The sequence below is a fragment of the Staurois parvus genome, unplaced genomic scaffold, assembly GCF_062004578.1.
Source record: "Staurois parvus isolate SC_StPar_1 unplaced genomic scaffold, SC_StPar_1.0 ptg001136l, whole genome shotgun sequence".
Classification (NCBI taxonomy): domain Eukaryota; kingdom Metazoa; phylum Chordata; class Amphibia; order Anura; family Ranidae; genus Staurois; species Staurois parvus.
Genome location: NW_028318932.1, coordinates 561922 through 582154, shown reverse-complemented (window position 1 = coordinate 582154; position 20233 = coordinate 561922). Strand labels below are relative to the sequence as shown.

General features: G+C 45.2%; 1 protein-coding gene across 1 annotated transcript in view; it reads right to left on the bottom strand.

Annotated features, from left to right (window-relative positions):
• The window catches only part of CALB2 (calbindin 2), a 36859-nt gene that overhangs the window by 7225 nt on the left and 9401 nt on the right, over window positions 1-20233 (bottom strand). The window contains exons 2-8 of the mRNA XM_089659232.1: window positions 14235-14311; window positions 8666-8755; window positions 7743-7823; window positions 7603-7659; window positions 5086-5163; window positions 912-967; window positions 370-409 (exon numbers count right to left, since the gene is read on the bottom strand). Of these exons, the coding sequence (XP_089515358.1) occupies window positions 370-409; window positions 912-967; window positions 5086-5163; window positions 7603-7659; window positions 7743-7823; window positions 8666-8755; window positions 14235-14311 (479 nt within the window). The remainder of the gene's footprint in view (window positions 1-369; window positions 410-911; window positions 968-5085; window positions 5164-7602; window positions 7660-7742; window positions 7824-8665; window positions 8756-14234; window positions 14312-20233) is intronic.

Sequence of the window (20233 nt, the reverse complement as noted above, 5' to 3'; positions counted from 1 at the left end):
ACTCATATAGCGCTGTTGAGTATATAATGTATAGCTAAGTACCTGAAATAAATAAATATACTCCACTCTATACACTCTGCTGTACATTACATACTCCACACTGTTTCACTTTAAACATTGCACAGTACATTATATACTCCACACTGCTCAGTTGATTACATTGTGATGTACATTGTATAATGACATGTCGATATGCCGAGTGTACACAGTTGAGCAGTGTGGAGTATATACTCGGCTATACATTATATACTCCACTCTATACACGCTGCTGTACACTATATACTCCACACTGCTCAGTTGATTACATTGTGATGTACATTGTATAATGACATGTCGATATGCCTGTGTCCTCTGACAATTCTCACATACCTGAAACTTCAGTAGAAAGTTCTCCTGCACGGGAAGCAGCCTGCAATACAGAACACATAATATTAGAAGGTCTTGCTGGAAGTGGTAGGAGACCCATTACTGGACAGAAGATTGTTAGTGTCCTGATACACACAGCTGATACACTGAAGGAACACCACTTAAATTAAAGTGTATCTTTACCCAAAAATATTTTTTCCCAGTTTTAGATGTAGTGGGGAAGGATTAGAATATTGGAGAGATTCCTTCACTTCCTGTCTGGTAAAAATGTTGTCTTTGGGGCTCCGATAGTGAAATTTCCCCTCACTTTCTGTCCCAGAGGGCAATACAACCTGATAGAGATTCTAACTCTTCTCCACTCCACGCAAAACTAAAATTATTTTTTTTTTGGGGGGGGCTAGATACACTTAAGATTTTTTGCTTGCATGTGATTGGATAACAGACATCAGCACAGCTCCCTCTCACTCATGAAGTCAAATGAATGTGCTTTACTCAGCAACATACTCTGTCGATTAGCACAAAAAGAAAAGAAGCCCCAACATTACCTGGACATCTCGGACAGGCAGAGCTTCCCATCACCATTCATGTCAAACATGCGCAGCTGCAAGATAAGGAAATGGAGTGTCAGCTTAGCAGACAAGGGGAAACACTGTATACCTTAACCCTTTGGTGAGCAGACCAGATGTGCCATCACTATGGGATGGATAACTTGCAGGGGCGGACTGACAATTTGGAAACTCAGACACTGACCGAGGGCTCTGGGTCAGTAGGGGGCCCCATGAGATGCCCCTGGTACCTTTTTCATAGGCTTTTTTGAGTTAGAGCAAGGACACAGGGGCCCCATGATCCCCTATTGCCCGGGGGCCCCATGAGTTGTCACTCCGCCCCTGATAACTTAATAATTCTACTCTGTATAACTTTTACATTGCTTCTAATTACATACACAGCTTTTGTTTCTTCTCTTTTAGTAAGCATGTCACTATGATTTTATAAATGTACAAATAAAAGAAATACACTACTAAATCGCTGCACACGGCTATCAACAGTAACAAATGTTGACTGCAGTTGTCACCCTGCCTTACCCTGACAGCTGGGACAAGCAGGGTCAGGAAGAAAGAGGTGACGCCCTCTAAGTGCAGTATGAAAGCTTTTTAACCCTTTGAGGACCAAGGGACGTATTTGTCCCATGTTTGTAATTGCGTGTATCATCTGATTAAGAACTTAAAACTCTTTTTTTTTTTTTGGTTTGAGTCAAAATATTAGTTCTTATCAACAAACAAATGGATCTAGCTTTTTGCCAATTATTTCATGAAATGGCTTAGTTACAGCAACTGAAGTGTACGAACTTTAAAAACAAAAAAATTTATTCTTTTGGCGTTCCAAAACCTGACGATCCTCAAAGGGTTAATGGATAAAAAGTGTAAAAACATGGGATAAAATGTAATAAAACTAAGAGAAGAGATGATTTATTACATTTTATCACATTTTTAATCCCCCAATTGTCCACTCCTGCGTTTAATGATAGCCCTCTTGCTGTGGGTTGTTTAATCCTCAAGCTGTGTCTGCCTGTAGGAGGGGTTCCGCTACTCCTCCCCTCGCTGAGAGTACAAATGCCCCACATCAAGATGGCGTCCTTATGGCCTGATGAAGGAGCACACATGCTCCAAACGTCGCCAACCCCCTGCCATCATGTGACCGGAAGTGACGCCTCAACTGAGGGAATCCCAGAACTAGGGAGGACATGCTGGAAGCCACCAGCACCACCGCCAGGTGCCGTTGACCGCCATCCATCCAGAGGCTTTACACTCCTTCACTACAGCGGATGCTTATTAATTTACAAGCGCAAACCTACTTATGATTTGTGAGTGGCCTGTATTACTACAGTGTATTATCTACAATACACTGTATTGCTACACTTTTTATCCATTAAAAAGTTTTCATACTGCACTTAGAGGGCGCCATCCTTTTCTACCTGATCTTCCACAGGGCCTCTCTAGCTCGTTATTTGCCAGCTGCCTCCACTCTGTGTTGCATCAGAAATACCTATAGGACTCTAAGGACATTTTATTTGTATATTTATTACAGTATATTGGTCATGATTTATTTCCCCTAATTCCATCACCATTAATTAGATGTTTATACATACTATTGTATGGCACATCTACCTCCTTACTCCATCTCGGAGTGCGCCGAATATCCTACTTGCCTTTTTTTCTGATTTGGGGCAAGCAGGGAGCTCACAGTACACCCTGCATGGGGCTCAGTGACGGCGGAGGCCAGCAAGGAGCTCACAGTACACCCTGCATGGGGCACAGTGACGGCGGAGGCCAGCAAGGAGCTCACATTACACCCTGCATGGGGCTCAGTGACGGCGGAGGCAAGCAAGGAGCTCACATTACACCCTGCATGGGGCTCAGTGACGGCGGAGGCCAGCAAGGAGCTCACATTACACCCTGCATGGGGCTCAGTGACGGCGGAGGCAAGCAAGGAGCTCACATTACACCCTGCATGGGGCTCAGTGACGGCGGAGGCCAGCAAGGAGCTCACGTTACACCCTGCATGGGGCACAGTGACAGCGGAGGCCAGCAAGGAGCTCACGTTACACCCCGCATGGGGCACAGTGACAGCGGAGCCGAGTAAGGAGCTCACATTACACCCTGCATGGGGCACAGTGACAGCTGAGCTGAGGTTAGCAGGGAACTCACATTATATCTTGTGCAAGGCACAGTGACAGCTGAGACCAGGAGGGAGCTCACATCACATCCTCAGGAGGGAGCTCACATCACATCCTCAGGAGGGAGCTCACATCACATCCTCAGGAGGGAGCTCACATCACATCCTCAGGAGGGAGCTCACATCACATCCTCAGGAGGGAGCTCACATCACATCCTCAGGAGGGAGCTCACATCACATCCTATGTGAGACACAGTGACAGCTGAGGCCAGCAGGGAACTCACATTACATCCTGTGGAGGGGACAGCTGAGGCCAGCAGGGAATTTACATTACATCCTATGGAGTGTATGGTGACAGCTGAGGCTTGCAGGGAACTTACATTACATCCCATGGGAGGCACGGCGACAGCTAAGGCCAGCAGGGGACTCACATTATATCTTGTGCAGGGCACAGTGACAGCTGCGGCAAGAAGCGATCTCACATACCGTCCTGTGAAGGCACAGTGACAGCTGAGGCCAGCAGGGAGTACGCATTCCATCCTCTATAGCAGTGTTTCTCAACTTTTTTTCAGTCCAGGCACCCTTTAAAATTATGGACAGTCTTGAGGCACCCCATTCTAAAATGGGGTGCCTCAAGACTGTCCATAATTTTAAAAGAGCACCCCATTCTAATATGTGAAAAACTATTCTAATCGTTTTATATATCGCAGCAACATCCACACATGTAGGACACCCAACATTAGAGGTGATTTATTCTTCCAAAGCAAATACACTTTTTCACACTGGTACTGACTAGTATTCTAATGTTTCCCTTCTCCTTCAGGTTTTCTCCATCACTGAGCTAATGTGACCCGAGGACTGATAGAAAGGGGCGGGGGAGGGGCAAACTAGGATGCTGTGCAGACAGCTGACATCTTCCTTATCAACTGATTATGTCATTGGTTGTCAGGACGCATGCGGCTGGAAGGTTGTAATGGTGCGCAATGAAAACCTGTGACTTTGTGTAACTAAAAGGCAGGCTTGATCCACCCACTGGCTTGTATACAAATTTTGGGCAATTTTTAGAAATTTTGCCAAGACACCCCTGAAGAAACCTCAAGGCACCCTGGTTGAGAGAGGCTGCTCTATAACACACAGTGACAGTGGAGCCCAGCAGAAAACTTACATTGCACCCTGTATGAGGCCCAGCGACAAGCAGGGAACTCACATTACATCCTATGCAGTACAATTGAGAATCTCTCTCCCACATCCCAGATTTCTGTCTTTTATCTGTTGTGTGAGCCTATTTTAGGATTATAATAATTATTCCACTTTCACATAGGCGCTTTTGCCGCGCTGAGTATTTTTTTTTTAAAGGACACGTGTCTTTAAAACTCACCAAAAATGCTTCTCAGAGGCATTTTCCATTAATTTCAATGGGAAGAAGTGTTTTTGGGGCGTTTTTTTTAACTCACCAAACATGCCCCAAAGATGCTGCAAGCAGGAGTTTTTACACCGCAACGCCCCAGTGTGAAAACATACATAGATATACATTCACATACATAGTGAAGCATTTTTCTTGAGCTTTTTTGAACACAAAAATGCTTCAAAAACTCCTCAGTGTGAAAGTAGCCTTGGGCAGCACTGTGGCTAAATGGTTAGCACTTCCGCCTGGCAGTACTTGGGTCGTTGGTTCAAATCCCAACCATGGCACCTCCTGCCTGGAGTTTGCATGTTCTGCCTGTGTAGGTTTCCTCTGGGAACTCCGGTTTCCTCCCACACTCCAAAGACATGCTGGTAGGTTAATTGGATCCTGTCTAAATTGTCCCTAGTATGTGTATGTATGAATGTGAGTTAGGGACCTTAGATGGTACGCCCTTGAGGGTTAGGGACTGATGTGAATCTGCTAGATAGATAGATAGATAGATAGATAGAGCGCTGCGTAAAATTGACGGCACTGTCAGTACCTGAAATAGATTAAAAAAAAAAAAAGAAGCATGTGGGGATTTTTCCCTATAAAGATAACATGGAGCCCCAAGCTCTAGGACCCGTGGCTTGGACACTTACAATGGTCTGTGTATACTCCTGCAGCTTCTTCTCATCAAATGGCCGATTGGCTTTCTTCAGGAGGTCGCAGAGGAACCCCTACAACAAAGAACAGAGGAGATGAGCAGGATCCACAGCACAGGATTGTTCTGTATGTAGCGTGGGAGAGATGACATTGTCAATACTGTAAGATGAGGAAGAAGTTTTCCATGTAATGGGGCTGATTTACTAACTCTGCAGAGTGCAAAATCTGGTGCAGCTCTGCATAGAAACCAACCAATCAGCTTCCAGGTTTTTTTGTTGTCAGAACTGATTGGTTACCATGCAAAGCTGCACCAGATTTTGCACTCTCCAGTTTTAGAAAATCACCCCCAATGGCTTTCATGTGTAATACATGGAATCTACACTAGTTGAGGTTAGGTTCACATCTGTGCAGATTGCGGTTGATGCATTTTGCGTTTTTTTTTTTTCCCACACATGTTTTTGATGCCTTTTTTTGGCATTTTGGTTTTGTGCTTTGTGTGACTTTAGCTGGTTGTCAAGGAGCAGGCAGCTGCCAGCATCCTTAACAACCAGTAAACAACATGCTTGTTAAGGAGCAGGCGGCCACTGCATCCTTAACAACCGATGAGTCATCTGGGATTCCCCGCTGACAATTGAGTGTAAAATAAAACAATTGCTGGCATTTAAAATTCAGGGAAAAGTGTGGGGTCATCCCCCCTCAAGCCATACCAGGCCCTTCGGGTCTGGTAGAGATTTTAAGGTGAACCCCATGCTGAAATTAAAAAAACAAAAAAACAAACAAACAAAAATGCAGCATGCAGCCCACAGGCCAGGAAAGGAGGGGGGGGGGGGGGGGGGTTGCCCCCCTCCTGAACCATGTGAGGCAAGATGCCCTCAACATGTTGGGGTGCTTTGGGGCAGAGGGGCCCCCATCAAAGCACCTTGTCCCCATGTTGATGAAGACAAAGACCTCTTCCCCACAACTCTGGGCTGCAGTTGTAGGGGTTTCTGGGGGGGGGGTGACTTATTGTAATCTGGAAGCCCCCTATGTGAATGAGTATGGGGTACATAGTACCGCTACTCATTCACCAAAAAAGTGAGTAAAAACACAAGTTTTTTTCAAGGCCTTTCTTAAAACATTTTTTTTTTAAATTGTTCCCTGAAGTAGATTCAACATCAATCACGATACTCATTCACATGGGGGGACGTTATCTGAGGACTCCCTTGTTAAAGGAGGCTTCCAGATTCTGATAAGTCACCGCCTGCAGACCCCACAACCAAAGCCCAGGATTGTGGGGAAGAGGCCCTTGTCCTCATCAACATGGTATGAGGAGGGCATGTAGCCTGGAATGGTTCACTCCTCCCCCCCTTTCCAGGGGAATCCCATGCCACTTTATGAAAAAAAAAAAAAAAATTGGCGTGAGGTTCCTTTTAAAACCCATACCAGACCCCAAGGGTCTCGTGTTGATTGGGGGGACCCCAAGCAGTTTTTTACTGTTTTTTCAATTGCCATTTATATTCAGCTGCCAGCAGGAAACCCTGCTGACAACTCATTGGTTGTGAAGGACGAGGCGTCCACCCGCTCGTGATCGACCATGTTGTATACTGGTTGTTAAGGAAGCCGGATTCTTAACAACCAGCTTAAAGTAACGCAAAGCACAAAACGCAACATGCATAAAACGCATCAAAATCGCAACACTACATTTTTGGTCTGGTTCCTTTGAAGCCTATTACACACAAAACGCAATCTGAAATGAAGGAAATCAAAAGGAAATCATGTTACATGGACTGTAGAGCATTTCTGCAAACTAGAAAACACACTGAAGTCTGCATGACTGTGAACCTAACCGAAATCATTAAAGTCAATCACATGCAGGGCTCCTGTTAGAAACCACGGGGCCCCATACAGCAAACCTGGCAGGGCCCCTCCACCAAAAAAAAATAATATAGACTTCAGTTATGAATGAACACAGTGAGTAATTGTTACCGATCACTCATTGTGTTCATTCAGAAAAGGAAGGGGCTGGTAAATGTGACATAATTAGCAGACCCTTTTCCCACTCTCCATCCTGAAGGATCCTATTGTGCGCTTGCAGATGCCGGTGGAAAGGAGAGGAGGGGAGCTGGAAGCACTGTGGGGTAGGGGGCACACAGGGGGGCCTGGGCAGCAGGGGAAACGTATGGTGCACAGGGAGGGTGATGGGCGGGGTGGCAATTACTGGAACTGACCCCCTGTATGGCTCTCTTTGCTGCAGCTGAAAGCCAACGGGAGGAAGAGGAGAAGAAGCCACCCTCTTGCCCATATTTGATTCAACCAGCTGCCTGGGCCCTCCCCGCTGGGCCCCATACAGGAAGACTGGTGGTACCCCCTTATCCACGGCCCTGATCATATGGCTAGAGGGATCGGCTTTTGGAGATCCATAGGACCCTAAGACTGATCCCCCCCCCAACCCGGAAGAGAACATGGAAGAGAATGAATAGGCACCAGGCTCAGATGTTACTGAACTACAATACTTAGCATGCTTAACCACTGACCTTCAGTTCATTTGCCTCTATGTAGCCACTTCTGTCTGTGTCATATTTTCTCCAGGCCTAGAACAGCAGAATGGTAATGATATCACCAGGTGGGTGGAGGTAAGTGTCTGCAGGTATGTATGAGTGGGTGCAGCTCTCACCTCCATGAACTCTGTGCTGGAACCGGCATGCTGACGGAAGCAGAGAAGAAAATTCTCTTCAGTCGGGAGAATCTGAGCCAACTAAAAAGTGAAGAGAAAAGTGGGGGGTCATCCACTGATACCTGAGCTACCATCATCTGCACACACTCTGCAATCACCTGTACATGGTTCCTGCACCCCCCCCATATCTCACCTGTACTCGGTTCCTGCACACCCCCCATATCTCACCTGTACTCGGTTCCTGCACCCCCCCATATCCCACCTGTACTCGGTTCCTACACCCCCCCCATATCTCACCTGTACTCGGTTCCTGCACAGACCCCATATCTCACCTGTACTCGGTTCCTGCACCCCCCCCCCCCATTTCCCACCTGTACTCGGTTCCTGCACACCCCCCATATCTAACCTGTACTCGGTTCCTGCACCCCCCCATATCTCACCTGTACTCGGTTCCTGCACCCTCCCATATCTCACCTGTACTCCGTTCCTGCACACCCCCATATCCCACCTGTACTCGGTTCCTGGACGCCCCCCATATCCCACCTGTACTCGGTTCCTGCACGCCCCCCATATCTCACCTGTACTCGGTTCCTGCACACCCCCCATATCTCACCTGTACTCGGTTCCTGCACACCCCCCATATCTAACCTGTACTTGGTTCCTGCACCCCCCCCATATCTCACCTGTACTCGGTTCCTGCACACCCCCCTCATATCTCACCTGTGCTCAGTTCCTGCACCCCCCCCATATCTCACCTGTACTTGGTTCCTGCACACCCCCCATATCTCACCTGTACTCGGTTCCTGCACACCCCCCATATCTCACCTGTACTCGGTTCCTGCACCCCCCCCCATATCTCACCTGTACTCGGTTTCTGCACACCCCCCATATCTCACCTGTACTCGGTTCCTGTCCGCACTCACCTCTGACATCTCTATGCGTCCATCTGCATTTTTGTCGTACTTTTGCATAAATTCTTTCAACTTCTCTCCAATATTAATGGTGGATCCTTCCTGATAGATGATTGAAAAAAAAATAGATGAGTTGGTTTAGGTATATTTGTAAGAGCAGATTCTACGGAACGGGGCTAGAGTGTCTCCTAAAAAGAATGTTTACATTTTGTGAGATATACAAATTTTTTCCTGGTGAATTAATTCATTGCAGAGATTTTAGCACACTTTAGTGAGGATTCCAACCTGTTTATTTGCTGTAGGTATTGATGTCTACCTTGGCAACACAGTTAGAGAATTAAGTGGGAGGGTCTGCATTCATTATCATACCCAGGGGCGGACTTACAAATTATGGGGCCCCCCGGGCAATAGGGGATCATGGGGCCCGTGTCCTTGCCCAAACTCAAAAAAGCCTATGAAAAAGGTACCAGGGGCATCTCATGGGGCCCCCTACTGACCCCAGGCCCTCAGGCAGTACCTGAGTTTCCAAATGGTCAGTCCGCCCCTGATCATACCCCGATCAGTCTCAGTATTGCAAATTAAAAAGCTGCTCCCCTTACATTCATTTATGGGTGCAAGACACTTAGAAAAGAGATGGAGCCGTCACCCCTAGCAATGTATGGAGAGGAGGAACTGTCACTCACAGGGATCAGGTCAAGTTTTATCTTTCACATGAAATATGTCTGCTACTGGTTACAGCTCCTGAACTCCTGTAATATACATGTTTTAACCAGAGTGACCAGCAGATGGCAGCATCCAACCACCTATAACATGCTGCCACTTGGGGGACTTTTTTCCTTCTGTACACCTTACACTGTATAGTTAGTGATCAGTACTGAAGCCAGAGGTTCCGCATGACAAGGAGAAAGGTCAGCAATGGCTGCTTCTGTATTTCTTATAGCACAGGTTATCATTAGGGGAACTGAAATTATTTGTAAATTCTCCAACATTCTCTACAATATTCATTTTGCTGGAGATATTTTGTTAAGTGTTCCAAAAACTAAAGTCAGTTGGTTTTTCCTCTGAAATAATAAACTCTTCTTCCCTTTTCTCTCTTTCCCCCCTTTCTTCTTCCTTTACAATGAATTCTCTTCTGTTTTTGCCTCTGCATCTCTCCTCTCCTCTCTTCCTCCCTCTTCTCCTTCCCTCCATCTTCCTCCTCTTTATCTTCCTCCTCCCTATCTATCTCCTCTCCTCCTCTTTTAATATCATCTTCACTCTTCTCAATCTCACTCCTCTCCATCTCCCTTTCTCCTACCCATCTCCCATTTTTCTGATCTCCCTCCTCTCCACCTCTTCTCTCTGTTCACAAACTCTCTCCACTTCTTGATCTTCTTCCTCTCCTCCTCTCCATCTGCCATCTATCCTATTTTCTTCTCTCCATCTCCCTCCTCTGTTGCATTCTTCTCTCATTGCCTCTCCTCTCCATTTCCCTCCTCTACTCCCCCCCCACTTTTTCTAACCTACTTTCCTATCTCTTCTCTTTTCCCTTATTTCTTCCCTCCCCTCTCTCCTTCACTCTTCTCCTTTCCTTCTCTTCTCCTATGGTTTGGTCTTCTCTGCTTCTCCAATCTTCCCCATTCACTCTTCTTCCTCTACCTTTAATCTTATCTCCTTTCCCTCATACTCTCTTCATATTTCAATCTCTTCTTTTCCTTCTTCTCCAGTCCTTCCATCTACTCAGCTCTCCCTCTCATATCCTCTTCTCTTCTTTCCTCTCCTCCCCTCTCCTATTCTCTTCCTTTCTCCATTTCCTCTCACTTGTCTTTTCTTTCCACCCCTCACCCCCCTTCTTTCATCTCTTCCCTTTCTCTTTAATCATCCCCTCTTCTCATTTCCCCCCTCTCCTCTCCATTCTCTCTAAATCGTTGGTTTCCTCTTTGTCACCCTTTCCTCTCCATCTTTCTCTACTCTCTCTTTTCCTCCTTGCTCTCTACAGATATCTCCTCTTTCTGTTCTTCCCCTCCCCTCTCTTTTCCTTCATCCTCTCCCTCTGGTTCTTCATTCCTTTCTCTTCCTCTCTCCAATCCTTTCCTCATCCTTCATCTCTCCTCCTCACTACATCTTCCCTCTCCCTTTCCTTCATATCATCTCTCCCTCTCTGTACTCAACCCCCTCCTCTTTTTTTCTCTCCTGTCCCTTATTCTTCTCTCCTTTCTCTCCTCTCCCTTTTCATTTTCTTTTCTCCTCTCCTTCTTACTTCATATCTATCCTCTCGATTTTCCTTGTTGCAATCCTTTCCTTGGTCTAATCCCTCAGGGAAGACACTTCTCTCCATTTCCAACTTCCTTTCCCTTCCCTCTCCATTTTGGCCTCCTCTCTTCTTCATCCTCTCCTGACCACTTCTCCTCTCCCTTCTATTATTCTTCTCTCCTATTCTCCCAACATTCTCTCCCCTCTCTCTCTTTTTCCTCTACTCCTCTCCTTTCTTCTCCCATTCCTTTTTCTCTGCCCCACCCCTCTCTCTCTCTCTCCTAACACTCCTCTTCCTTTCTCTCTGCTCTTCACCACCCCCTGCCTCATCCAACATCTCTCTCTCTCTCCCAACACTCCTCTCTTCCACTCCCTGTCCCATCTCTCTCCTCCCTAACACTCCTCTCTGTCACTCCCTACCCCATCACTCTCCTCTCCCTCCTAACACTCCTCTTCGCCACTCCCTGCCCCATCTCTTTCCTCTCAGCCACTCCTTGCCCCATCTTTCTCCTCTCCCTTCTAACACTCCTGTCCACCACTCCCTGCCCCATCTCTCTCCTCTTCCTCCTAACACTCCTCTCTCAGTCAAGGAAGGGTGTCTGATCATGCTCCATATTACTCCTCTTGGTAGAAACTGATTTCCTTTTACAAGATCCAGGCAGATGATCTGCATCTATAGAAAGATTCATACACCTGAGACCTTCTTTCCACATTTTTGAGCTTTTAAAGGATAACTCCACTTTCATAGGAAATGGCATTAAAAAAAATAGCATATAACATTGCAACACAAGTCATATTGTAATTGAATATTAATTTAAAAAATACCTTTCCTATTCAACCTGCAGCACAATAATTGTATGTAAAATGCAATGCAATATGGTAACCTGGAGGAATTCTGTACACAGATGGTTTAGGGAACGCTCACCACAGAAATGTCATTTTCTGCTTGTTTGATTGGCTCAGTGATTTTCACAGACACTCAGCACTAAAATACAAGTCAGATTTTGGGCATCCGCCACAACAAAAATGTAATTTTCTGGTGAGATACTACCAAAGAGAAATCACGTCTAAAGGGATGCAGACCCTGTCACTTTCCTCATTAGAACAATGCAAGTGCAGCAGCTGATTGATAATTATAAAATCACTCCCATTCACATTACATTTGCACATGGACACAGACAAACAAACAGCTACAGGTGCATCTCAATGAATTAGAATATCATCAAAAAGTTCATTTATTTCAGTAATTCAATTCAAAAAATGAATTTTAAATTTTGATGATTATGGCTTACAGCTAATGAAAACCCAAAATTCATTATCTCAGAAAAATTTGAATATTACATAAGACCAATTAAAAAAAAGGATTTTTCTATTTCAATGGTTTTTATTAATTTTTAAACAGTATAAAAGAGAGGCAATAAAACACGCCCACGCAGGGGCTATCAATTGCACAGATAAAAAAAATGCAAAATAAAAAAAAAGGAAAAACGGTGCTCTAATGCCAACAGGGCAAAAGGTACGCCCACGCAGAGGCTATCAGTGGCACATAAGTTACAAAACATTACTGTAACTGATTATAACAACTAAATGCAGCTGTCCAGTCACAGCAAAACAGAGAGAGAATGAAAAAAGAAGAAAGAGGGGAAGAAAGAGAAAAAAAAAAAAAAAAGGGAGGGAAAAAAGAGCAGGGGTCCAAGAGCGCCAATACCGAACGCCATTACATCCCCAGACTAGCCGGGGAGAGTGTGGGAAAGGCATATTGCAACCACGGCTCCCATATTTTCAAAAATTTACGTTGGGAGTCGTTGGATACTCGACATCTGTTCGTTGAGCATCATAGTGGTCATACGATCCCGCACCCCCTGAAGAGGGACAAAAAAAAAAAAAGGATTTTTAATACAGAAATGGCTGACTGAAAAGTATGTCCATGTACAGCATAGTATGTCCTCAAAACTTGGTTGGGGGGCTCCTTTTGCATGAATTACTGCATCAACGTGGCGTGGCATGGAGGTGATCAGCCTGTGGCACTGCTGAGGTGTTATGGAAGCCCAGGTTGCTTTCATAGCAGCCTTCAACTCATCTGCATTGTTAAGTCTGGTGTCTCATCTTCCTCTTGACAATACCCCACATATTCTCTATGGGGTTTAGGTCAGGCAAGTTTGCTGGCCAGTCGAGCACCATCATACCATGATCATTCAAGCAGGTATTGGTACTTTTGGTAGTGTGGGCAGGTGCCAAGTCCTGCTGGAAAATGAAATCAGCATCTCCGTAAAGCTGGTCGGCAAAGGGAAGAATGAAGTGCTCTAGAATCTCCTGGTAGACGGCTGCACTGACCTTGGACTTGATAGAACACAGTGGACCAACACCAGCAGATGACATGGCTCCCCAAATCATCACTGACCATGGAAACTTCACACTGGACATCATGCAACTTGGATTCTGTGCCTCTCCACTCTTCCTCCAGACTCTGGGACCTTTATTGCCAAATGAAATGTAAAATTTGCCTTCATCCGAAAAGAGGACTTTGGTCGACTGAGCAACAGTCCAGTCCTTTTTTGCCTTAGCCCAGTTAAGACGCTTCTGACGTTGTCTCTGAATCAAGAGTGGCTTGACACATGGAATGCAACAGTTGGAGCCCATGTCCTGGATACGTCTGTGTGTGGTGGCTCTTGAAGCACTGACACCAGCTGTAGTCCACTCCTTGTGAATCTCCCCCAAATTCTTGGATGGCCTTTGCTTCACAATCCATTCAAGGCTGCGGTTATCCCTGTTGCTTGTGCGCCTTTTTCTACCTTTTTCCTTCCACTCAACTGTCCATTAATATGTTTGGATTCAGCACTCTTAACAGCCAGCTTCTTTAGCAATGACCTTTTGTGACTTACCCTCCTTGTGGAGGGTGTCCATGTTTTCTGGACAACAGTCAAGTCAGCAGTCTTCCCCATGATTGTGTAACCTACTGAACCAGACTGAGAGACCATTGAAAGGCTCAGGAAACCTTTACTGGTGTTTTGAGTTAATTATCTGATTAGAGTATGACAGCACGAGTCTACAATATTGAACTTTCACAAAATTCTAATTTTCTGAAATACTAAATGTTGGGTTTTCACTAGCTGTAAGCCTTAATCCTCAAAATTAAAAGAAAGAAATGCTTGAAATATATCACTCTGTGTACAGAATCTATATATGGAGTTTTACTTTTTAAGTGAATTACTGAATGAAAATGAACTTTTTGATGATATTCTAATTTATTGAGATGCATTGTATTACTTCAGAACAAAAAAGGTAGGAATCTGCAAGAAAAGTACATTGATGAATAAACGTGGCTTGTGCTATGCAGGACAGCTCTTACCATTCCGGCTCCTCTCCGTGCCGCCTCCAATTCCTGGAAAAAATTCTCCAGTTCCTTTCCTTCAATGAAGCCATTTCCTGAGGAGAGAAAAAAAAACCCATTGCAGTGAGCGATCAATATTACCTCGATACTTCGTTATGTGATGTACCCTTCAGGGGCGGACTGACAACTCATGGGGCCCCCGGGCAATAAGGGATCATGGGGCCCCTGTGTCCTTACCCAAACTCAAAAAAACCTATGAAAAAGGTACCAGGGGCATCTCATGGGGCCCCCTACTGACCCTGGGCCCTCGGGCACTGCCCGAGTTTCCAAATATTTAGTCCGCCCCTGGTACCCTCCATTATTGTATCACGTCCAATGTTCTGAAACAGGAAAGAGGGACAACTGAAGGAAGTGTGTATCCAGTGCAGTCTGAACCCCCATCCTGCACACTTGTTCCAGGACAGTGACTTACTAGGAGGTGAAGCCAGGATTAGTCCTCAGGAGGGGCGGACTGACAACTCATGGGGCCCCCGGGCAATAGGGGATCATGGGGCCCCTGTGTCCTCACCAACACCCAAAAAAGCCAATGAAAGCTACCAGGGGCATCTCATGGGGCCCCCTACTGACTCCGGGCCCTCAGGCAGTGCCCGAGTGTTCGAATGGTCAGTCCGCCCCTGGTCCTCAGGCACACTTGACGTTTTTACAGCGGCTGTTTTTGGCTTTTGATGTTTTTTTCTACAGCCAGTAAACCCCCCAGCATGTTATCCTATGTGTCCATGCACACATAGGCTTTACCCCTGCCTCACATTACCGCGTTCCTGAGGGCTGCATGTTGCGCGGGCACGAGAGCCCATTCAATTGAATGGACTCCCGTGCCCCGGGACACGCAGGGAAGAAGTCCCTGCGCTTCTTCTAAAAACGCAGCCCACATGGGAATCTCGGTTCCCATGGTTGCGATTTCCAGTGTGGGCAGCGTGCCATTAGAATTAATGGCACCCGTTCGTGGGTCTGCATTCTTCTTTGTGGGTGGTGCGGCTGCACGGATTTTTGTGCGGATCTGCAGCGGCACCACCTGCACAGATGAGAACCTAGCCTTAACCAGTGTTTTTTAGCTGGAAATAAGCCCAGAACTAGTGGGTTTCTAGAGGATTTTTTTAGCTGTAAAAACACTTTAATACAGTAAAAATGCGGCAAACCTGCATTTTGGGGCATTTTTGTTGAGCAAACTTTTTTTGTGTGTGTGTGTAAAAAAAAAAAAAAGGCTAAAAAACAGCTAAATGCTACTGCAAATGTGCTAAAAACTCGCATTTTTAAACACAACTTTACACAGCTAAGGCTACCAGCATTATTAAACCTCCGAATGTGCATGGAGCCTTAAAATGGTAGTAAACCGCAAAAAAACAAAAACAAAAAAAAAAACCACCCCTTTTCCCTGCAAATTAAGAGCATATTGTGCTACTATGCATGGCATACTAGCACATTATGAAAGACTTAACTGAAAATAAAGCCCTACAGTGGAGCGCCTGTCTTCTTTCCAGGTTTGTGGACAGCGGCCGTTTGACTGGCTGAGCCACGATGACGTCACTCCACGCATGCGTGCTGGAGTTTCAGCTCTCTTATCACCAGTGCTGCTGCAGTAAACATCTCCTAAATGGTGGATGTTTAGGAGATATTTACAGTACCTATAGGTAAGACAAAAAAAAAAAAAAATAGGGTTTACTTCCACTTCAGAAAAGTCCATGATGTGTGATAACCCTGGTTACTCTGATATATATATATATATATATATATATATACACATATATACATATACACACACACACACATACACACACACACAGGGGGTGAACATATTTACTCATTTCACACATAGGCTCCACCCCCCTGCTTTGTAATCCTCTGCAGTGAGTGTGCTTTGCTGTTCCTTTCTCAGTACAAGTCTACCAGTCTGCTCCAATCAACACATTACAACCTCCAGGTGTAATTAATTTGATCTCAGCAGTCATTCAAAGCATATTTGCGTGTATGTGATGTTCTTTAGTCCTGAAGCCTCCCGCATTAACACAGACACTCCAAGCAGAATCCCCCCTTACATGTTTCGTCCCTTATGGGGGCCTAATCATAGAGCCTGATATTCACGTTGACAATAAGCAGAGTTGCTACAAACTAGGCAAGAAAATATGGAACAGCAAAAATTGTGAAAAAACACCTTTCTGGAAACATTTATAATACCCCAATTATGACCTCGCTGGAGGAAGATCTGTGTCACTTTAGCTCTGAATACACTCTGATATCAACTGGGTCGTCACTGTGTATCCGCACTGCTCCTGCACCTGACACCACCATCGCTGCTCATGAGAAGTGACATGTCTCCAGCACAGATGTGACAACCGTCCTCCTCTCGTCTCAAACTCCTCTGAGAGAAAAAATTACTGGATGTTCTCTCCCTAGGGACCTTTCCCAGATTAACCTCTTCTGTGCCTGTCTCCAATAAGTGTCAGCTAGTCACGCTCTGTCCTGTCCCATACATATTTTATTATCTCACCAGTAAATTCTGATGTGACGTTAACATTTTTGTTCCATAGTTACAATAATAAATATTTATATATATATATATATATATATATATATATATATATATATATATATATATATAGGAGATGGAAATCACTGGCTGCCATCACTTAGGCTAGGTTTACACCTATGCAGGGGCGTCCCTAGGGTTGGTGTCACTCGGTGCGATAACACTTGGTGACGCCTCCTCCTCTGATCCTGGCAGAATGGATCGGATCTGAGGATTGAGCATAATGGATCAGACTCCGATCCATTATGCTCAATCCGCAGATCCGATCCATCCTGTGGGGATCGTCGGGTTTCTTTACAACGTACCTTTTTGTGGAGCAGGTCTGGTGTCACCCGTATAGGTTGCATGCCGACGATCCCCGCAGGATGGCTCGGATCTGCGGATTGAGCATAATGGATCAGAGTCTGATCCATTATACTCTTCAATCTGCAGATCCCATCCATCCTGCGGGGATTGTCGGCATGCAACCTATACCGGTGACACCGGACCCGCTCCACAAAATGGTACGTTGTAAAGAAAGCCGACGATCCCCACAGGAGGGATTGGATCCGTCCTGCGGGGATCGTCGGCTTGCCTTACAACGTACCTTTTTGTGGAGCGGGTTTGGTGTCACCCCATGCTGCTGATGTCACCCGATGCCACACCCCCCGCACCTGCCTTGAGACAGCCCTGCACCTATGCAGGTTGTGTTTGAGCCGTTTCTGCATTGCGTTTTGGCTTCTTTTTTTGGCTGTGTGCTGGAAGTCCCTCCCGTCACCTTTTTTCTCTTGGTGTCAGAAAAACTTGTCAGAAACTATTCATGCTAACAGCAGAAGAACAAGCAGCAGAGAGAATGGCACTTAGTGCTCTTAACTGAGACAAGCACACACTACACAGGGATATGCTTTGTTCATATTTCATGTCTGACGTTTACAACTGAATAAAAGAGACGTACAGAACAAATTTATGTTTTATTTCCTTATTTTTCATGCGCTTAATGTATTTTATTTTTATTTTTGTTTTTTTAAGAAAAAAACAAAAAGTAGGTGGAGGGAGACTCGTGCTCTCACCTATCATAATGTATGGAATCTGTGTATGTAACAAGTCAGAATGGATGCAAAGTTGTATTTGTAATTCTGAAACTTTGTATCCATTCTGACTTGTTACATACACAGATTCCATACATCGTGAAATGTGAGAACACCAGTCTCTGCCCACCTAATTGTCTACTCCTCATGTCTTCTGATCTTCAGGGGATACAGCGCATCTATCCACAGAGTTCCGCAAAACATTTTTTTTTTAATATATACAAAAGAGGTGAAGAATACAGGAAAGAGCAGATCATTTAACATATTTTAGTATCTTATTATTTTTTGTTTGTTTTGGCCAATTTGGTGTCTATCAATGGCTATGTTAATGTCCTTACGATCATGTGACTTTAGTATTGTCACACCTGGGCGAGGCCATTAAGTGACGCTAAATGATATCCTGATTCTCCAAAAATACTCCAAACACATCACTTACCTAATGGACTTGTAATCTATGTTTCATGAAATGGTTTCTTAATGCATTTTTATCCCTCATTGTAACATCCTCTCTTAGCTTCTGAACCTCTCATTTTCCCCCTCACTTACCTTTGTTTGGAATGAGCAGAAAACGTCAATTGTGGTCATATGCACTGCTCTATGCACACTACAAATCCCACAGTCCATACTACATAGTCCCTAGTCTGTCCCATAGTCCACACTACATAATCTCAGTTCACAGTCCACACTACATAGTCCCATAATCTACAGTCCTATAGTCCATACTACATAGTCCTTAGTCTGTCCCAATAGTCCACACTACATAGTCCACAGTCCCATAGTCCATACTACATAGTCCACAGTCCCATAGTCCATACTACATAGTCCCTAGTCTGTCCCATAGTTCACACTACAAAATCTCATAGTTCACAGTCCACACTACATAGTCCCATAATCCATACTACATAGTCCCTAGTCTACTTAGAGTCTACTCATAGTCCACACAACATAGCCCCATAATCCACAGTCCTATAGTCCATACCAGGGGCGGACTGAAAACTCATGGGGCCCCCGGGCAATAGGGGATCATGGGGCCCCTGTGTCCTTGCCCAAACTCAAAAAGCCTATGAAAAAGGTACCAGGGGCATCTCATGGGGCCCCCTACTGACCCCGGGCCCTCGGGCAGTGCCCGAGTTTCCAAATGGTCAGTCCGCCCCTGGTCCATACTACATAGTCCCTAGTTTACCCATAGTCCACACAACATAGTCCCATAGTCCACAGTCCCATAGTCCTAGTCTTTCCCACAGGCCACACTACATAGTCTCATAGCTCACAGTTCACACAACATAGTCCCATAATCCACAGTCCTATAGTCCATACTACATAGTCCCAAGTCTATCCCATAGTCCAAACTACATAGTCCATGTTACATAGTCCCTAGTCTGTCCCATAGTCCATTCTACATAGTCCCATACTCCACAGTCCTATAGTCCATACTACATAGTCCCTAGTATATCTCATAGTCCACACAACATAATCCATGTTATAGTCCCTAGTCTGTCCCATAGTCCACACTACATAGTCCCATAGTCTACAGTCCTATAGTCCATACTACATAGTCCCATAATCTACATTCCCATAGTCCATACTACATAGTCCCTAGTCTATAGTCCATATTCTATACAATGTAGTCCATAGTCCCATAGTTCATAGTCCATGTCCACAGTCTCTCGGAAGTGACAAGGGAGGGTGGTTACGTTCCTACATACAATGGGATCATGGAGAACCAACATAGCCAACCTCAAACAGGAAGTCAGATCTCAGCAGCAACAAAAAAAAATAAAATAAATACATTTGGAGATTTGAAGAGGCTGAGAGCAATAGAGGAACTTCTCAGTTAAGAATACAACCTTGAATAGAATTCCCTGTCTGTAATTGGAGCACGACAAAGAAAAACCCATGCCCACCTGCTGAGGGGAGTCATCAGTGGTCTGCTGGGTACTCCGGAATATCCAGGTATCCCTGATTTATATTAGATGCAGGGGCAGACTGAGCATTTGGGAACTTGGGCACTGCCTGAGGGCCCTGGGTCAATAGGGGACCCCATGAGATGCCCCTGGTACCTTTTCATAGGCTTTTTTGGGTGTGGTTTGATTGTGGGCGAGGATACAGGGGCCCCATGATCCCCTATTGCTCAGGGGCCTCATGAGTTGTCAGTCCATCCCTGATTAGATGCCTCCAACTTGTAAAGTATGCTTTAATGACTATGCTGCAACAGACATGTACAATCCCAAGCACACTTCCGTTCCTTATGCTTTTCTACACACAGCCTACCTTAAAGGCTCAATGTTTTATACCTTCATGCATGAAGGTAAAAAAACCTTCTCTGTGCAGCAGCCCCCCTAATACTTACCTGAGCCCCATCGCAA